Source organism: Rhinopithecus bieti, unplaced genomic scaffold (genome assembly GCF_001698545.2).
Source record: "Rhinopithecus bieti isolate Rb0 unplaced genomic scaffold, ASM169854v2 scaffold_2350, whole genome shotgun sequence".
NCBI lineage: Eukaryota > Metazoa > Chordata > Mammalia > Primates > Cercopithecidae > Rhinopithecus > Rhinopithecus bieti.
In genome coordinates, this window is record NW_016803902.1 from 3,800,728 (window position 1) to 3,822,587 (window position 21,860).

At 37.2% G+C, this 21,860-nt stretch overlaps 1 protein-coding gene and 1 long non-coding RNA gene across 2 annotated transcripts in view; both read left to right on the forward strand.

Annotated features, from left to right (window-relative positions):
• LOC108519429 (60S ribosomal protein L12-like) overlaps nucleotides 1-353 on the forward strand; it is a 783-nt gene extending 430 nt beyond the window's left edge. The window contains exon 2 of the mRNA XM_017858437.1: nucleotides 56-353. Within this exon, the coding sequence (XP_017713926.1) occupies nucleotides 56-353 (298 nt within the window). The remainder of the gene's footprint in view (nucleotides 1-55) is intronic.
• Nucleotides 1-21,860, forward strand: part of LOC108519438 (uncharacterized) — a 180,266-nt gene that overhangs the window by 115,900 nt on the left and 42,506 nt on the right. The window lies entirely within an intron of this gene.

A 21,860-nucleotide genomic window follows, 5' to 3' on the forward strand; every position in this document is an offset into this window, starting at 1 on the left:
CAACGGGTGACTGGAAGGGCCTGAGGATTACAGTGAAACTGACCATTCAGAACAGACAGGCCCAGATTGAGGTGGTGCCTTCTGCCTCTGCCCTGATCATCAAAGCCCTCAAGGAACCACCAAGAGACAGAAAGAAACAGAAAAACATTAAACACAGTGGGAATATCACTTTTGATGAGATCGTCAACATTGCTCGACAGATGCGGCACCGATCCTTAGCCAGAGAACTCTCTGGAACCATTAAAGAGATCCTGGGGACTGCCCAGTCTGTGGGCTGTAATGTTGATGGCCGCCACCCTCATGACATCACAGATGACATCAACAATGGTGCTGTGGAATGCCCAGCCAGTTAAGCATAAAGGAAAATATTTCAATAAAGGATCATTTGACAACTGGAAAAAAAAAAAATTAAATGCTTTTCTTACTGGAATTGCTTTTCAGGTTGCACAAATCATGCTATTATATAAATACTGAAAAGTTTTTCTTTGTTAAAATAATTATAACTAATAAATGTAGAAGAAATGATAGAATTATAAATATTTTGCAATTTCCTATTTAATCATTGGAGCTGGCACCAATCATTAAAAACAGGAGACAATCATGGGAAATGCTGATGAGATAAAGAATAAGAGGATGGGGCTGTCACACCCTGAACTCACAGGTAAATCATAGCATCACAAGAGACAGTCATATATTTTGTTTCTCTTGATGTGGTGAATATATTTAGCACCATCTATAAAATATTCTTACCAAATGGTTGAACCTGATTCTAATAGAATGTCAGTCACAAGAGCTCATTTCCAGTTTTCAGGAAATAACGTTAGAAAAAACAAAGACATATCTTCAATATTGAACATCCTTCAAATTGGCTGACCTCTTTTGTTTTCTTTTTACATAAATCGATAGTATAAAAAAAATGAAATGTACTACTCCAGCATTAAAGAGGTTCAGATTCATAACAACCATATGTAATGATGGACATGGGTTGAACCCTTATTTAAGCAACCCACATTTTAAGTTGTAAGAAAACAACTGAGGAAATATGATTATAAACTGGGTATTAGGTGGTTACACAGATTAGTTTTTAAAAGAAAAAACAAATAGAAAAGAAAATTGAATATAAAGATACAGATAAAACAAGTGTGGCAAAACCTAGATAATTCTTGAATCTGAAAGTTGTGTTTGTGGGGCTTTTCACACTGTTGTCCTTATTTTGTTAATGTTTGAAAATCTTCAGAGTAGTTTTTACTAAAAGGAAATAATTAAAAGGAAAAGTTCTCATCTGTTTAATAGACTTTGAGAATATTTAAAAGAATAAGGCTTCTATGGAAACACAAAGCTCTAATTAGGAGCACAGAATGATGGCTAATTTGTTTTCAGAAGTAAAAAGTACCCAGCACATCAAGCCATTTTTTATAAACCTACTCAAATTGTAATGCAACTGCTAACCTTTGTAAATGGGATTTTTTAAATAAAAATGTGCCCTGAGGCAATTTATATTTATTACCATGTCTATGGCTAAAACCAAGGAAACCAAATTCTAGTTACAAGAAAGATTTCACTTCCCTTCTTCGTGAGCCTAGTGTAAGGGAGATTGGTGACTTTCCGTTTCTCTCCATTTTTCCTTTTGTAATAAAGCATTTAAGTTTATTTGTTAGCAAGATCTGTTCTGCAGTCAGAAAAGCTCTGGGGAAGATTTGGGCTTTAATGCCAGCAAGTGGAATCATGGATGGCGATGTTGATCTAGCGTTTGGCTTGTAAGGAATGCTGAGCCAAATAATCCTGCAGTATTCTAGACACATCTTGTGGTATAGTTTGTCTTTCTGTCTATTCACAATCAAAAATAAATCACAGGATTGGCTTACCTAGCAACAGGCAATGGGGTGTTGAGTTCTAGAGAAATCAGAAAGACTTGATCTATGCTATTGAATGTAACTAACCTCCAGAATTCTGTTCTAACTCATTAGGGTGGGCATAGGTGGCTTGGACTAAGTGAAAATGCAACATCAGTGAAATTTGTCATTCAGCATCTGCTAACCTCCTTGGCTTTCCTCTTTCCATTATGATGTTCCCCTTTCTTTTAGCCAAACATAAGCTTTCCTGCCCTGTTTAGTCTGTGGCAATGAAAAAGTTGTGAACATATTTATTACAAGTGTCCATGACATCTCATAGACAAATCTTCCCAGGACTATTGACATTTTAAAAGTATTCATAATTGATTCAAAGTGGATAGTAATCTGTTAGAGGGATTTTGGTAACCAGCACACACTACATATGGAAAAGAGGAAAACCCATACCTAATTATGATAATAGCTAATATTACTTGGGCATAGACTATGTGTCAGTCATTTTCATGCATAATTAATTTAATCCTCACAACAACCCTGAGGTATAAATGCTATTATCACTGAATTACAGGAAACCTAAGGCACAGAGGAGAAAAGCAGCTTGCACAGATCACACAGCAAGTGAATGTCAGGACAATGTTAGGACTCGGTCAGTTTGACTGTAAACTAGTGGTTAATATAAGCCTGGCAATGTGCTAAGCACTTTGAATTATATACTGACTCCTCTGCCTCTGTGACTTGTTGCTATTGTTTGTTTTGTCATTTATTTAGTAATTTGTCTGAATTGAGTTTGTGAAGTCAATTTTCCCTGCAATGTGCAGCCTCAGATGTCCCTTCTCAAAATTGTTCTCCTTGTTTGTGTCTTTTAGCTCAGTTTCCTGAGATTAGCCCCTGAGTCCATAAACCCCAAATATTGGTTACAGGTTGTGCTTCAGCCCCATTGGTCAGTTAAATGTTCACTCATTACATCTGCATATGTGTGTGTGTGTGCATGTGTGTGTGTGTGTGTGTGTGTGGCTTGGATATTGCTTTCACAATTCAGGAAGTTTATGTTTCACATTCAACCAGGAACTAATAGCTCAGAAGTTTCCTCTCCACTTATTCATGAGAGGGCTCAGGTTTGGCCATGCACAGTCTTCAAGACCACCAGGGAGGAGAGTGATTACTTTTAAGCCTGGTTTCTAGGTATTGCCCCTGGATCAGAGGATTACATTGTTCAGCTAGTGATTAGTTAGATGTTGTGCTCAAGCCCGTTGAGTTAGTGAGGCTTCCCCCTCTTGCTGATGGATCTCTGTGTTGCTTAGGGAATTCTTTCCATTCTGCCCCATGTCCCATTCTGATTACCTGAAATGAATGCAGCCTAGTGTACACACACTCCCTTTCAGATCCCCAGGGATAAGTGTGATCCCAAGAGGTCTTTCCTTGGCTGTCTCTTTTTCTGTTACTACTTCTGGCTAGTCTTCCATTTTTAATTTCAATAGGATCATAGAACTACCAGCTACTCTTAATTACTTGTTAACAAAATCTGCATTTATCTTTAGCCATGAACTCCCTCATGCTTGTCCCAAATAAAGTCAGTCCTTTTAGTCAGAGCTGTGAAGCTGAAAGCTGGGAGTTGGGAACAGCAGTCCTTTGACTCCTTTACTTTACCAGCACTCGGGGTACAGCAGCCTTTTTATCTTCTCAGCTTGTCCTTCCCAGCATAAAACCTCTATACCATAAACAAGTTGGTCCCCAAGATTTTTGACTTGTTGTGTCTAAGGCAGGGCTTCTGTCCAATGAGTGGAAACTTGGGTGAGGGAAGGGAGCCTCATTCCTCTTGACCATGCTCACCCGAAATAAAACTTGTAACATGAAGTTTGGAGGGCAGATCTAAGAGATGCCTGTGGCCCGCTCTTCTCAGAGTAAAACTGTTGGTTGCCCGAGACTAAAAATTGCAGGAACAGACAGCCTTACTTCTTGGCCATAAGCACCCAAAATAAAGCACCTGAACAGGCGGTTCTAAATCTGAGAGCTGATGGGGAAGCTGTGCATGGGATAGGAGCAGGTCCTGGCCTGGCCTGGCCTAAATGCAGCGGCTTCTCACTCTTCCTGTTCAGATTTCATAGGGCGTCTTGTACACCTGTTTCTCCATTTGATGCATGCTGTTAGGACAGCTTCCAGAGATTTCAGTGGATTGTTTATGTTTTATAATTATAACTAGTTAGATGATGTTTTTCTCCAGGGAGATAATCCAGCAACCTCCTCGCAGCCATTCTGGAAGTCCCAAGTCCTGCCTCTAGAGACTAAATGAAACTTACTTTTCTCTTTTTCACTTCTCTCACATCTCTGTTAAATGACAGGTTGGCTAGTCAACTTAATGAATTACTATCTGCCACTAGTCATATCTGAAATAAAGTGGGAAAAAAGGAAATGAGGAAAAGAGAAGGTAATAGAGATGAAGGCAGGAGGGTGGGAAGTCAGGGAGAGAAACCGGGGAGAGAAGAAGCAAAAGGTGTAAGCATCTTTAAAAGTTATAAGACCTCTTGCCATCAACAATCTTATTTTTGGCTGACAGTAATCTCACAGAGGAAGGCAGGGTAGGAATGATTACTTCATCCTTTACAGAGAGAATATCAAGGCCAACAAAGATTGGAGATTAGCTTAAAGTCACATGGTACATGGCAGAGTCCGGAGAAGATCCAGGTCTTCTGACCCCTGGTCTTGCATCCCTTCCACTACACTCTGAGGCCCAGGTCACTTCCTGGAAAGAGTAATGAGAGGCTGTCTGGTACTATAGCAAGCCCATCTAGGAAGATAATTTGAGGAAAAAGAGCTTTCTGTACTTTATCACGGAGGTGGCTACTGTATACATGTCAAGTCACTCTTCTTTTTAAATATCTTGTCTCTTGGAGTTTGGGATGACTGTTTACTTTAGATGAAAGCACCCCCTTAAAGATCATTCTAAGGAGTCACTGAAATGCAGTGCTTTCAAAAATTAAACAAGACACACTTTACATTTTCCAAACATCAGACAACTACTAACCCTCACTCTTAGTCCTCTGTGAGGACAAGTGATAACACAAGTCACACAGATGCCTTTCTCCCTCTTTAGATCCTCTTTAATACCTGGAAATTGTGTATGTTTAAATTTTCTGACTGCTCTAGGTAACAGTGGTTCTTGCAACTCTTCAAATCTCTTTTTTTCCCCCTTTTTAATCAGAAATCATGATGCTGCCCTGAGAGTCACCTTTCATGCAGAGTGAGAAATCTAATAACCAAAAGCTTTTCTAATTTTTGCCCTCATTTCCAACTTAGGAACAACTGGATAAAGCCAAATATGCACACCTAATCAATCACGTACGATGCCCTGCTTCTAGTTAGCTTGTGTATAGCTTCTCCATGCCAGCATAACCAAAGCTTTCCTTTTTTTCCACTATAAAACTTTCTCACTCGTCTGCCTGCCTTGGAGTTTTTGCCAGAATAAGAGATGGTGGCTGATTTCCTTGCTTTAGCAAGCTCTGAATAAATAGGTTTTGCTTGTTTTCATTGTGGTGGGCTTCAGTTATTTCCTATATCATGGATTCAAAATGCTTTACAAACCATGAAGTAATATTAAAAATGTTATTATGGTTACCATAATCTGTTACTTCCCAAATTGTGGACCATACAACCAGAAAGGACGTTAAACATTTCCTAGTTTTTGTTTGTTTGTTTGTTCTTGTTTTATTTTCCTTCAAATGAAAATCCAGTGGGTGTTGAAAAGGCCAAACAACATGTATCTTCCTCGTATTCTAGTTCAGGTCTTGCAATGCCCACTCAAAATGTACTAATTTAGTCGAATTACCTAATTATTCAAATGAAAAAAGTAAAGCTCAGAAAGAAGTAGCTTGCCCTGAGTCACAGAGTCAGTTACTAGAATCTTCCTTATTTTCTAACTTCCTTTCAATGATAACTTCTCAGACACATTATGTCAATGCATTATAACACTGGGAGAGCTGTATGTCCTGCCAGGTAAACAGGGCTGCAGGGATTTACAAGCTCTCTGGAAAGAATTGCAATTATATGGAAAGAGAAAGGAAAGGAACAAAAGGGTGACATCTTGGCAAATAAAGGACATATACCCACTCATCGCCTGAACAGAATAACTTTTAACATTAAAGGAAGCAGCTAGAGCTCAACTAGTTCCCTTTTATCTTCAAAATAGTGGGAACCTCCCTTTTCTATAATTTAAAAGAGTAAAAGGTAAGAAAGGGACAAATAGACAATGTGAAGGGAGATCAAGTGCTATATAGACAAAGCTTATGAAGAGGCAGCCTTGTCTGGATGATGGTGAATGTGTTGATGCATTGATGTGCATGGTGCTTGGAGACTAAGAAAGAAAATGCTGAATGAGCCTGAACAGCAGTGCACGTTAAGTGGTGTTGATGGATTTGAGTTATAAATTGACTGAGGAAAAGTCGTTGCAATAGATAGCTCATGCTGGGGTTCTGAATGTATTTCTAATTGTAAATAAGGAACATGACTAGGCAACCTACATTATGCTGGTCATCATTCTCCTTATCACCATCCATATTTCCCCCAGCGGGGAGAAGGAATCATGTGGGAAATTGAGGAGAATACAAGTCAAATCGGAGCCTTCACTTTCCTGGCTATGCTCTGGGCTCCCTTTGTGCCACTTTGTGTAGATTATAGAAACATTAAAATTTTGATGAGGGTCATTTCATTGGACTATGAAGTTCATATTTTATATTTATCCTTTAAATTATGTATCCTTTTTAAATGATGGGTTGTGAATAGGAACCAGACTCATTCAAGCTATGCCAGACTGGGTTTTCTAAGGCAAGTACCCATTATTGTTGGGATGCTTCCTCATTAATAACTCTCAAAGAGTAGCCTATAACTGAGCCTCTGGATAACAATAAGTCACATGCACATTTTCAGTGAGAGTTATAATTTTTTTCATTCTCATTTTAATAAATCTACGAAGTTTAATCTTTGTTTTTCCTGTTCCACTGATAAGACCTGTATAGTTTCATTTTAGATATTCTGTTTATTCTAGATTGTTCCTGCCCTCAGTGTTAAGGAAACTTATAAACTCATAAAATATTATTAGGTCAAACTGGAAGAAACTTAAAAAACTATTTATTCAATATTTCATTTTATTTCACGAGAACATTTATATGAAAAGATATTAAGTGAGTAGGCCAAATTTGCAGAAATAGTTTGTGCTACTGCATGAACCAGGCTTCAGGTAGCTTCATAAACTCATTCTAGTTGACAAAGAGGGCTAGCTATCCCCATTAAGGGAAAATGACATTTTAAATTAACTTGCCAAAAAAAATGTTCGTTGTGTCTAGAAGTCTCATTAGGTGTCAATTGTGGCAGATATGTTGTGGAAAATTCTTGTGACAAAATTAAAGTGAATGCTTGGAAGTCACGCCCTATAGGAAGAAAATAAAAATTGGTTTTCTAATCAAGTGGGCATATATAATTTAGGTGGTAAATGACCAAATGACATGCATTTCTGTTTTTTGACCAATTACAGAAGTAATTTGTAGAGAAATAACTGAAACTTTCACTTGCAAAGATAAATCTATTTATAAATAAATCTATTTGTCTGCCTATAGCATAATCATCTTAAGTTATGAACAGATAATATTCTCCCAGAGAAATGTGTGTGCACACGTGTCCCCTCCTAAGTTTACTTAGAAATTAAATAACAAATGTCAATTTGTGGCCAAAGATGTTTACTACATCAGGTGTTTATTACTTGGCTGAGAATACTCAAATGCTCACCTAAAATATGAAAAAAAAAAAGCAATAGATTAGCCATAAAACAACCTGTATTCAGAAAAAAAAAAGTGTAACCAGAGTTACAGAGCCTCCAGAAAGAGGATTTAGATCATTAAATTAAGGGAGTACTGTTCATAAAAAATCAGTATTAACAAATGAGGGTGTGTACTAGAATGCCCTAAAGAGCTACAAACAAAAATTGAGGTTCCCAGGTCCCTCCTTCAGATATTTTGACTCAGTGCATTGGAGTAAATTCCAAGAATCTATATTTTTCCAAGTTTCTCTGATGACTTTCATGCAGTCAGTCCATCTCTCAACTTTCAAGAACCACTGCATAAAATAATATTCTACTTTTCCTGAGTGGCAAATATATTCTAGCAAGAAATTACAATCAGTATTTATTAAGTATATTTTATAGCATTTAATATGAGGGTTAGGACTTTTAAATATTATTTCATTTAATATCCCCCACAGTCCTGAGAGGTCGGTATTGTTTTCTGAATTTTCTTAATGAAAGAACTGAGCTTTAAACACCTTAAGCAAAGGCCCAAGATCCCAAACTTAAGATTCTAAATTCTCTGATCTTTAAATCAAATTATGTTGCCTCTTCATTGCTACAAGTATTTTTGGGGTTTCCTCTTGGACTATTTAGTCAGCTAACTAATATTTATTGAGCATCTACTAAGGCCTGGGTAATGTAACTTAGTTATGTATGTTGACTACTCTCTTTGAGAGCTTTTTTGCTTGGATTACTCATTTAAAATGTGTTTTAATGAGTCTCTCAGTGAAGAACTAGACATCTACTTAAGCAAGGATGGCTGGTATCCACCAATGACAGTTGGTGTTAAGGACTTTGCACCAAAACGTCTTCTCAATGACGTTTAATCTCTCTTGCATTTAATTTAGCATTAACAATGAGATTGTCTATGTGATGCAATGTATAATTTTGAAGAAATAACCAACAGCAACAGAACACACAGAAAGAACACTGGACTTAACACCAGAATATCCACTTAATTCCTGGACTCTGTCACCAAGTGGCTGTCACTTAAATTCTGTACATGATGTTCCTCAAATATAACATAAGGAAATGGGACAAATGTTCAATTCTAATGATCTGTGCTTAGTATGTCTGAGAAAATATTTTTAACAGGGAGACCTTTCCGCCAGTCCTTAACCATCCTTTTTTTCTCTACACCAAAGCACACAGACTCAGACTCAAGGAAAAAGTTATCAACTGCCTTTAAAACTGAGTTGCTTCACTTCTAAATATCTACCAACGTGTCATTTGGCATATTTTACAGGTGGGATATTCAGTAAACTTATGCATTCACTCCAGAAGCAACTGCATATCAGCAACATGAGAGTTCTTTACAAGGTGTAGTTCATTTGGAAAAATATATATATTAAAAAGTTAGCAGTTAAGGCTGGTCATAGTGGCTAACACCTGTAATCTCAGCACTTTGGGAGGCTGAAGTGGAAGAATCACTTGAGCTCAGGAGGTCAAGGTTGCGATAAGCTATGATCGTGCCACGGTGCTCCAGCCTGGGAAACAGAGTGAGACGTCTCAAAAAATAAATAAATAAAATTTTTTAAAAATTAAGAAGTTAGCAGTTGAAATCTCTGGTGATAGATGGTTAGGGTGCAGTCAAGCTAGATGTTGGGGTAGTTTTTGGAAAGCTGTCCTTGCACAGTTAGTTGCTGAATCTGTTATCTTCAGTTAAGGCTTTGATGACCATGTGCTTCGTGAACATGAAGCTATGTAGGTAGCTCAGTTAGCTTTAGGGAAGGATGGCCCAGGTCACATAATTCATTCAACTAAAAAGACAAAGCACTTGAATGTCAGGTAGTTGGCAGTGACCCATAAGTGCTATTGCCTAATAGCTATTGGCAGTCATTTCAAGAATTCCAGAGACCCAGATTGTAGAATTCACTCTGATACAAATGAGATGCATGACCTGGGGCAAGCCTCTTCCCCTCTCTGAACCCATGTTTCCCCAGTGGTTGATTATGTATCATGAGTGAGGGCTGGGGGGCCTTCCTTGTTATTCCTGCTTACCATTAAATACTCAGCATCTAGCTCATAATAAAAGTTAAATTAGATTTTGTTGTCTTAATGAAAGGGGCTAGACTTGATGATCTCTAGGGCCCAATTAGCTCCAGCATTCTACAGTTGTATCTTTTCTGGCACATACTCACCTTCACATAGGTCCTTGCTCTAGGCAGCTCGATTTATGCCCTATATTGAAACTCAGGCAAGAGCCTCCCTTTTGGATCAGTCCCTTCCTCTTGATTTATCATCATTATACTTGTGACCAAGGCTTAAATAAATTCCAGTTATCAACCCACAAGCCTGATGCCATGCACTCTTATCCATGTTTCATATTTGTGTATTGTTTATATGTGCATTTTCATTCTTCCAGTGCTTTCACTTTACATAGATCATTACAGCGTGAATTTGAACATACTTAAAAATTCAATAATAACCCTAGAACCAAAGAAATAAAATCTTATATGTCCTATGAAGCTACCAAGAAGAGAAATATTAATAACAAAAGAGATACTTCTACAAATTTTTAAGAAACCCTGATCATACAGCTATGCAAAATTAAACAGTAATTTATTCCTGAGGTACGAGGTTAGGCGAGGTAACTACACTTTGATAAAAGTTTCATATTCAGCATAATAACAGGTGTCACCAGCTCTTAAAATCACAACTTTCACTTCTGGAAAAAAAAAATCTCATTGATCTTGCCCAATTCCTATACCTCACTGGTGAGACACTGATTCAAATAACTTATTTGCCTTTCCTAACTTCAAGTAACATAGGAGTTGCAAATTTATTTATTTATTTATTTGTTTATTTATTTATTTATTTTCCAGTGGCTGAATTCTCTGAGCTCAGGATACTATTCCAAGGACTAGTTTTATTTTAATATATATTTTTAAAAATATCCCCCAATGCCCTTTGAATAACTGGAGTAACACAGATAATGTAATTGCTTTGAGGAACTGATGACTAATAATCCCAAAGCCAAAAGAAGGCAAGGCACTTAGATAATGAAATGTCAATCAGTGTAATAGAAGTGTCACTTACTTATTACTTACCAGTGTCTGAAAAGATTGCATGGTATCTGAAGACACATCTGTTTATCAATACAATCAAAAACATTGTGCAAGCACACATACAGTACTGTGGCTCTCCTTACATGCTTCAAGATACTCCACGTACAGTTACGTAGCTACAAAGGCTGGTATGTAGAAGGTGATGTGTGCATGTGCATCTGTGTGTGTGTGTGTGTGTGTGTGTCTGTGTGTCCATCTGTCAACTTTCATGATTCTGTGAAATGCTGGCCTTCTTGATCTAACCCTGCAAAGCCTGCATCTGCAGCTACATTTTTGTAGATAACCAGGATGTTTTGTTCAGAGGAAACTGCAGTGCCCTTGACATTGAACAGTGCCAGAAATCAACTCCAAACCATCAAGCAAGGATTTTAAGTGCGTAAAAGAACATTTTTTCCATAAATATTTATAAGAAACACTGCTCTGCATGAGTGAAAATGATATGGATACGTAGTCAATAATGAAGTTGGGTTGTTATTTGTATGTAATCATGTAGAAATGGGAGAAACAAAAGGAAAGCCCTACATTTTATTAAATAATCCAGACATTGCTTCCAATATTATGTTTTTCTGCCAAGGATCCTTGCATTTTCCCTCATGCTGGCATCAGAATTTAACTTTTTCACAACCCTATATTTGAGTACTTTCAATCTCCAGAGCAAAGAGAAACTTTCTTTGTTGGAAGCAAATGACATTTCAGAAGCAACATCTTAAAATTGAAAGTCAAAATTAACAAAATCTAGGCCAGATAGCTTCACTTTAACATTCGAAGGTATTTTTTGTGTTACTCAGGCGAAAGTGACCAATTGGCCATTGTGATTTTGACACAATACATGTAAGAACATGTGTTATTTTCCTGCAGCTTCTATAACAAACCACTGCAAACAGTCAGCTTTAAACAACATAAATCTCTTGTCTCACAACTCTGGATGCCATATGTCTGAAATCAAGGTGTTGACAGGGCCCCACTGCCTCTGGAGGCTCTAAGGAAGAATCCTTCCTTCCCTCTTCCACCATCTACAGGCTCCAGGTATTCCTTGGTGGTGGTTGCCAAACTCCAATCTCTGGGTTTGTCTTCACAAAGCTTTCTTTTCAATGGCAGTGCCTTTTTCCTCATTTGCCTATTACAAGAATACATGTCATTGAATTTAGGGCAGCCTGGATAAATTAAGATAATCTTATCTCAAGATTTTCCACTGAATTATATATGTAAAAATATTTTTTTCCAAATAGAGTCACATTAACAGTTTCTGGGGGTTAGAAAATAAACTTATCTTTTTGGGGACTACCATTCATTCCACTGCAGCAGGAGTCCCCAACTCTGGGGCAAAGGACTGGAGCCTGTCAAGAACCAGGCCACACAGCAGGAGGCGAACAGTGAGTGAGGGAGCAAAGCTTCATCTGTATGTACAGCCACTCCCCATTGCTGGCATTACCACCTGAATTCTGCCTCCTGTCAGATCAGTGGCAGCATTAGATTTTCAGAGAAACACAAACCCTATTGTGAACTGTGTTTGCAAGGGATCTAGGTTGCACGCTCCTTGAGAATCTAGTATCTAGTGACCTGAGGTGGAGCTGAGGCGGTGATGTTAGCACTGGGGAGTGGCTGCAAATACAGATTAACATTAACAGAGAGGTTTGACTACACAGAGACCATCATAAATCAATTGCTTGTAGATTCATATCAAAACCCTATATAAGTGTGTGGCAAGTGACAAGCTGCATCTGGTGGCAGGCTTTGTATTGGCAAGTGAGTTGATGCACTTCAATTGTAGAGTTGCATCTGGTGGCAGGCTTTAAGTCAGAATCTGACACTTATTTTCATCTGCACATGGCCTGCCCATTATTTTATTTACCACTTCCATTCGTGCCTCTTTCCCGCACTATGTACTTGTCTCAGTCACAGTATTGGTAAACCCCAGCTAAAATGAGTTAAAAAACAAATGTCCCTGCACAGTTTCTTTGAAAAAGGGGAAAGACCCAATTATGAGACAGCAGAAGACTCTAAAACTGCCAACAAAAAGAAAGCTGCATTTAAAAGAAAATACCAAGAGTTCTACTTAAATTATGGTTTCATTGCAACGGGTGATCCACATTGTCCAAGCCCGCTTTGTATCATATGTGGCAATCGGCTATTCAATGAAGCCAGGAAACTTTAAAAACTGTTGTGCCCCATGGAGACTAAGCACCTTGCATTACAAGGCACATGTTTGAAGTTTTTCAAAAGAAAAATATACAAACACAAAGAACAGACGCAATTATTGAAGGCCACCACTTCATCAAATGTGTCTGCACTGAGAGCATCATTCCTAGTGGCTAATCGCATTGTTGAAGCTAAGAAAACTTTTACTATTGGTGAAGAGCTGATTCTGCCCGCTGCTAAGGATATTTGTTGTGAACTTTTAGGAGAGGCTGAAATTCCAAAGGTGGCACATGTTCCTCTTTCATCTAGCACCATAACTAGATGAATTGATGAAATAGTAGAGGATATTGAGGCATAATTGTTAGAGAGGATTAATGAGTTACCATGGTATGCAGTCCAGGTTGATGAGTCTATTGATGTTGACAACAAAGCAACAAGGCTTGATTTTGTACAACATATTTTTCAGGAGGATGTGTATGATATGTGCACTTTTGTTGCCAACCAACACCACAGCTGCAGAACTACTGAAGTCTCTGAATAATCACGTATCAGGAAAACTGAGTTGGTCATTTGGTATTGGTATATGCACAGATGGAGTGGTTGCCATGACTGGATGACTTTCTGGTTTCGCTACTTGGGTCAAAGAGGTCACTTCGTAATGTGAGTCTACATGCTGAGTCATCCGCAGAGAAATGCTGACTAGTCGAAAAATGTCACCTAAATTTAATAACATTTTATAGTATGTGATTAAAATCATCAACCACATTAAAGTACATAGCCTTAACTTACTTCTGTTTGCGCAGCTCTGTGAGGAGATGAATGCAGAGCACATACATCTTGTCATATACACAGAAGTGAGATGACTTTCTAAAGGTAGATGACTGATCAGAGTTTTTGAGTTACGAGAGTGGCTCCAGAGACTTCTTTAAGAAAAACAGTCACCGCTGGTAGCACATTTTAGTGGCACAGAATGGGTCACAAAACTTACTTACTTGTGTGGCATATTCAACCTGCTCAATGAACTCAATCTGTCACCTCAGGGGAGAACGATAACTGTTTTCAAGTCTGCATATAAAGTGGCTGCATTCAATACCAAACTGGAATTATGGGGGTGATGAATGAATGTTGGGATATTTGACATGTTTCAAATGTTAGAAGAAATTTTGAAAGAGACTGAGCCAGGGCCTTCTTTCTTCCAGCTGGTGCATAATCACCTATCTCAGCTTTCAAGAGAGTCTGAGCATTATTTCCCAACCACAAAAGACCCTCCAACTGGGAAGGAATGGATCTGCAACCCATTTGTGAATAAGCCAGGTGAATCGACTTTGTCTGTGCTGGAAGAGGATCAACTGCTTGAAATCGCAAATGGAGGTGGCCTTAAAAGTATGTTTGAGACAACTTCAAGTCTTTATACATTCTGGATTAAAGTCAAGGTGAAATATCCTGAGATTGCCATGAAAGCACTGAAAAACCTGCTTCCATTTCCAACATCCTATCTTTGTGAAGCAGGGTTTTCTGCAGTGACAGCAACCAAAATGAGATTACAAAGTAGACTGGACATAAGCAACACACTTGGGGTGTCACTGTCTCCTATCACCCCAGTTTGGGACGATCTAGTTGCAGGGAAAAAAATCCCAGGGTTCCCACTGATTCTATGTTATGGTGAGTTGTATAATTATTTTATTATGTATTACTATGTGATAATCATAGAAATAAAGTGCACAATACATGTAATGTGCTTGAAGTATCCCGAGCTCACCATCCTCAACCCAGCCCTTGGAAAAATTGTCTTGTATGAAATCAGTCCTTGGTGCCAAAAAGGTTAGGGACCGCCGCATTACAGAATGGCGTGATTGCTGCCTTTTATGACTAAAACGCTGTACTTCTCAGTAACTGAGACAGGCACATTGATCAACAACTACAAAATCTAAGTGTATTTAGTATTAAAGTCTTTTAGATAACTTAATAGACTTTTGAAGCAACAGAGAAGCCCTCACTTTGCAGATGTATAAGTAGTTTTTCCATAAAGTTAAATAAAACCATTAAAATATTTTCAATTATTAGTAATACTTCAAAATAGTACAAATGGGGGAAAACAGGATTAGTGTTATCCGATTGCCACTAGGGGGAGGCAAATAGGCTGCAAAGATGAACTTGAAGAAAATGCTCCAAAAAGTTGGCAGTGGCATATGTATTTTGGTTAACATTTGGTAACTGTAAGTAGTGCATTACACAACTAAATGAGGAAACATTTTTTGTTTGTCTACTTTTCTATATATTCTACTTTAAAAATATGTTCTAATTATACACACACACATTTAAAAGAAAAACGTCAAAATGCATATAAATATCATGGGAACATGGAACTTTAGAGTGAGTCAGGGCAAGTCTTAGATAATTTTGCTCAGCCTCCCTCCTTTGTGTGACATCCCTAGTAGAACAATCTACACCTACCTCTACTTGGAAATTTCTGGTGACGGGAATCTTATTTGTTTGTTTGTTTTGTTTGTTTGTTTGTTTTTACAGTCTAACTCACTCTAGTATTGATCATCACTGAGGCAGAAACTTCTCCCCAAAATGGACTATGACATAGCTACATTTTATATTCACTTGTGGCACAGTGCTACCATATATTGAACTACAGGTAGTGCGCTGCACAGCTTCATAGATTACAATATGCATAGCACACCCTGAAGTTCAGCAATGTCACAGAGTCAAGATTCCTTTCATGGCCTATGTCATTGTCCAAGTTGGATATATTCTTTCTTTGTCTTCCTTTTTCTCTTCCTCTTCTTCCTTTTTTCCTTTCTTCTAGCATTACTTGACCTCTTCAGAGGGAGGGTGTGGCTCAAAATATTGCTTTGGGTTAATGTTCTTTGTCTTACATTTTTCCTGGAAATAAAATAATCGGTGGATTTTATCTTGATTTTTCACATTTATGAAGTTTTCTTTTAGACTCCAAAGTAACTCACAGCACAGTTTCACATGACTTTTATTGACTCATGATCCAGGGAACCCTCAACACAAAAGAAATTGAGCATGAATTTTTCATAAATACTGATTTAAAGCTAAGCAAAGCACATATATATGTGTGTGTGTGTGTGTGTGTGTGTGTGTGTGTTCTCACAACTAATGTTTGCAGTAATTGTTATAGCCACAGTTCTGTCCTGGACTCACATTAAATAGTTTCCTCATCTACCAATGCTCCTTTATTATGGGCTTTCCTACATACTATTCTCTTTATTGAAACACTCACTCTGACCATCCCAATTTTCTCTTTTGTTTATTCTCTCTTTTGCCTGACAAACTCCAACTTATAATTCAGGTTTCAGAATACACATGGCCATTTCCACGATCTTCAGAAACTGGGTAATTGCCCTCCCTATTTGCTCCCGAACACTTTGCATGTCTCACATTTTATTACATAAATTTACATTATAGTCACCTATGTACTAGTCTAGTCCCCTGTGCTAAGCTGTCTAACAACAGTCTCCTGTATTAGACCTACCACCATGAGTTCCAGGACTGTGGAAGAGAGAATATAGTTTAATCTCCCACAGTGTAGTAAGGACATGGAACCTGCACCTATGCTTCCCGGATGTAAATCCTGTCTTTACCACTTACTGAGGGTCTGTAGACAAATTAAATGAATGAGTCTGTTTAATTGCAAAATGAGAATAAAATAGCCCATACTTTCTGCAATTGTCGTGAGAGAGAACACAGCAAAGGCGTTTAGAGGGCGCATGACATGCAGTAAGTGTTACTCATTTTAATGAGGCTTATTCATGAATGTAATCTCAAGCTGGCACATAGTAGATGCTCAAAAATTTTTGGAGACCCGAGATCAGCTCAAATGTAACTTCTTCTATAAAGCCTTCTCAGATGCCCCATTTAGAAGTCTTCCTCTCAACTCAGATGACACCTTACTTCCTACTATTTAATAATACTTCTTATCTATTACAATATCTCCAGCAAATGTTTTCTGCATGTCGTTTTCTTCCTACTAAGCCAAAGCTTCTAGCTGGCAGGCTCTATATTTGTCTCTATTCATCACAACTCCTATGGTGGAAAACAATTGTTGGATTAATTAATGGCTCAATAAATCAATTTTAAAAAGTTCAAAAAATCAAAGTGAGTCCTTGGAAACAGGTTGAGAAGGGAGACTGAGACTGAAAATGGGGCTGAAATGTGAATATTAAGCTAAGAAGTTTAGATAAAAACTGCAAAAGAAGATGCCCAGGGCACCAAAACTCAGCACGACTGTGAGGTAGGTGTTTGCTGCTACTAGGTGATCTGTCAAACTTTGTCACACACAGGAGCCATGTCACAAACCAGGGGCCAGATAGGTGCTCCCTTTGCATTGGAAACCACAAAGGGAAAGACCTGGCTTCTTGAATTGACTACTTCGTGCCCAGGAAGCAGAAAGACAATAGTGAACTTTTCATATGGTCCTTGATATAAGTGCCTGCACAGTGCATGATTGATAAAGGAGAAGACAAAGCTGTTCAACTGTGAGACATTACTGGTTTTTAAATATCCAAAGTTGATAATTTCTAGTTCAAGATACTGAACTAGAAATGTAAAGAGGTAGGGATGGTCTTCACACTTAACTTGTTGGAAAGATGACCACACATCATATAGAAAATCCAAGTCCAGTGAGAACATAGAAAAATAAGTGTATAATAATTTTTTAGATGAAGTGAAAGTGAATTATTTCTGGAAGAGTTTTCTGAAGTATGTGCTGAAAACATAACATCCAACAGGTTAGTCTATCTGAAAAGAGTTCCCCTGATCAAATAGATTTGGGCAAATATGCATGCTCTAGGTCTCTCTTAGAGACTGATAATGGACATCATAACACTAAATGTTCTGAAAAGTCTGGAAGTAATAAAACGTAAAGTTCACTTGAACGCTGAAAGGCAGTGACTTATCCAAAATGATCCTTGTTGATAAAAGAAGGAATAGAATTTACTTCTATTTTAAATTTTCATTGAAAGTGTTGTAACTCCTCTTATTGATACAATAGGATTATGGAAAAATAACTTTGAAGAAGTTGAGAGATACCCTTAGCTCCTCATTATTACTGATACTTACCATGTAAGAGACAAGTCTATAAACACTGGTTAGTGTCCGGATTCTTGTACATAGGCAGTGATCTGCACTTGGATGTAAATCTTAATTTCCTCATATCTAAATTTCATGATCATTCCAGTTTATATACTCACATATTCAGAAGGGAAGTCTAGTTTCCATACCTACTCACCTCTCCCACTATAACAACCGGGTTGACTTCTGAAATGTTCCTCTGTCTTCCTCCTAGAAAACTTGTATGATGCCCTCAGTAAACTTCTCAATAAACTTTTCTGTTGTCCCCCTAAAACTCCAATGCTTTCTTTTGCTGTTCATTTGCCTTGATCTTTCTGCAGCATTACGTGTGGCTCTTCTCTTCTCCTCTTAGCTGAATCCTTCCTTATTTACTTTTCATATCCAGGATGGGTAATTGAAATAAAGCGAGATTTGATTTAAATGATAAAACAAGTCAGGGTCATTCTTTTGCTGAACTGAACATTGCAATGGAAAATCTTTCTTGCAACTTTTTGGTTTTGGTATGGAATTTTTTTTAAATGTGAGGTTAAGACCCAGGAAACCTGGAATTCAACCCTAGGCCTTGCTATTAAGCAGTAACTTGAATCAAAGTCAATTCCTGGCCCTTTGCTTTTTATCATCTATGAAATGAAGGAGAAAAACTTTAGAATATCTGTACATCGTTCTTTTACTGAAATCCTGAATGCTCAGAAAATGCTGCTTCACCATATTTATGTGACTTTATCAAAATATTTGTCTCAGAGCCTACATAACAACATTATTTTAAAGAAAAAAATCTTAAAATGGATGGCCTAGTGTTTAATTGTGCAGACCTTCACACCAGAATGCCTGAGTTCAAATTCCACTCCCACCATTTCGTGTCTGTGTGATGTTTGAAAAATCACTTAACTTGTCCGTGCTTCAGTTTCCTCATCTGGGAAAAAAAAAAAAAAAAAGCTACAGCAGCAGTTTCTCCCTCAGAGAGTTTTGAAGATTAAAGAAATTAATAAATGGAAAGCACTCAGAATGCTGCCGGGTACATAGGGAATGCTACGTACATGTGACCTTTATTATTAATGGATCTTGACAGTGGTTGAAAATAAGTATTTAAATATTGCTTTATCCTTTTCTGTCTAATTATGCAGCATTGGTAATTTTTTCACTGCTTGTGAAAGTTTGATTCATTGCAGAGAAAACAAAATATGTCATTGATAATTTTAATTATAAACCCATACTCTGTCCACAATCATTTTTTAAAATTAAACATTGTCTCATTTTTCCTACTTTAGTAGACTATGTGGGAAAAAAAAAAAAACAACTTTTGATTGACAAAATGATGACTTTGTGATACAGTCAACAAATTAAGTATTTTTATTTCACACTTTTACTAATTTTGAGATAGACTGCAAGAATTATGTTTATTTTAAAAATGTATTTAGTTAGATCTACATCTGACATTTTATTTTCTGTTTTCTATGTCCCATGTTGCTTCTGTTTCTGTATTCTTTTTTTACTACTTTCTTTTGCACTAACTGAGCATTTTCAAATTTCTTTAATAATTAATTTTACTGTTTTTAAAAGTTATTTCTTAGTGGTTGCTCTAGGGATGACCATATATATCTTAACTTCTGAGAGTCTCCTTTAGATTTATATGCTAAATTAATTCCAGTGATATATAGGAACATCATGCCAATATAGATCTATTTTTTCCCCTTTTGTGCTATTATTGTAATACATATTACACACACACACAAGAATACACCAACATACACACATATATATACGCATATACAAGAAAACATAGCCAACAATACATTGTTATAATTCTTTCTCTGTGTCTTTCAGAAAAGCTGAGAGGAGAAAGAACAGCAATCATATATTCACAGCATTTATTATAGTACGCTTCTTATTTACTATTTCTGGTTCTTGGCATTTGTGTTTGTACATTTAAATTCCTGTCTGATGTGAGTTCCTTAATCCAATATTGCTTTGTTCCTACTCAACTCCTTTGTGCTATAATCATAACTTGATGTGATTCTTTAATTTGCCTTCAGTTACTTGAACAAACTTACAGTGGCTGCTCCAAGTCAAAGTCTTTGTTAAATCTAACATCTGTACCATATCATAGGCAGTTTCCATTGTCCACTACAAGCATATGTCACTTCATTGCATTTTGCTTTGTTGCATTTCAAAGGTAATTGAGGTTTCTTTAACAAGTTGAGGATTTGTCGCCATCCTGCATCAAGCAAGTCTATCCGTGCCATTTTTTGAAGAGCTTGTGCTTACTTCATGTCTGTGTCACATTTCATTAATTCTTGCAATATTTAAACCTTTGTCATTATTATTACATCTGTTATGATGATTTGTGTTCAAGGACCTCTGATGTTACTATTTTAATTGTTTTGGGGTGCCACAAATCAAGCACATACAGGACAGCTAATCTAATCATTAAGTGGCGAGTGTGTTCTGACTACTCCACCAGCTTGTCATTCCCTCATCTCTCTCTCTTCAGGATTCCTATTCTATGAGACACAACAATATTAAAATTAGGTCAATTAATAACACTACATGGTCTCTAAGTTTTCGAGTGAAAGAAAGAGTTGAAGGTCCCTAAATGAAAAACCAGAAATGAGTAAGCTTAGTGAAGAAGGCACGTTGAAAGCCAAGATAGGCAAAAAACAAGGCCTCTTATGCAAACAATTAGTCAAGTTGTGGATACAAAGAAAAAGCTCTTGATAGAAATTAAAAGTGCTACTCCAGTAAATACATAAATTACAAGAAAGCAAAATAGCCTGATTGCTGACATGGAGAAAGTTTTAGTGGTCTAGAAAGATTAAACCATTCAAAATATTCCCTGAAGCTAAAACCTAATCCAGAACAAAACCCTAACTCTCTGTACTTCTGTGAAGACTGACAAAGTGGGGAAACTTTAGAAAAAAAAAGTGAAGCTAGCAGAGGTCAGTTCATAAGTTAAAGGAATAAAGTTTTGTTCATATCATAAAAGTGCAAGGTGAGGCTGCAAGTGCTGATGTAGAAGTTGCAGTAAGTCATCCAGAAAATTTAGCTAAAATAATTGATAAAGAGGGCTATGCTAAACAACAGATTTTGAATACAGACAAAACAGCTTTATATTGGAAGAAGATTCCATTTATAACTTTCATAGCTAGAGAGGAGAAGTCAATGCCTGGCTTCAAAGGTTCAAAGGACAGGCTGACTCTCTTCTTAGGGGATAATGCAGCTGGTGACTTTAAGTTGAACTCGATGCTCATTTGCCATTCTGAAAATCCTGGAACTCTTTAAAATTACCCTAAATCTATTCTGCCTGTGCTCTATAAATGTAAGAACAAAGCTTGAATGACAGTACATCTATTTACATCGTGGTTTACTGAATATTGTAAGCCATCTGTCAATACTTACTGCTCAGAAAAAAAAGATCCCTTCAAAATATCACTGCTATTGAGAATTCACCTAGTCACCCAAGAGATCTGATGGAGATGAACAAAAGGTTAATGTTTTATGCCTGCTAAAAGGACATCCATTCTGCAGCCCATGGATCAAAGAGTAATTTCTACTTTCAAGTCTTCCAACTTTCTTTTTTTTTTTTTTTTTTTGGGGGGGGAAGTAACTTTAATTATCTTTTTTTTTTTCCAGTTAATTGATAGTTTTATTTTATACATACAGTTGCCCTTTAAGTTGCTTTGAAATGATGGGAAATACAAAAATCTTAATATTATTCATAGTTTTGGAGGTTTTTTTTTTTTATTATTATACTTTAAGTTCTAGGGTACATGTGCATAACGTGCAGGTTTGTTACATATGTATACTTATGCCATGTTGGTGTGCTGCACCCATCAACTCGTCAGCACCCATCAATTCATCATTTATATC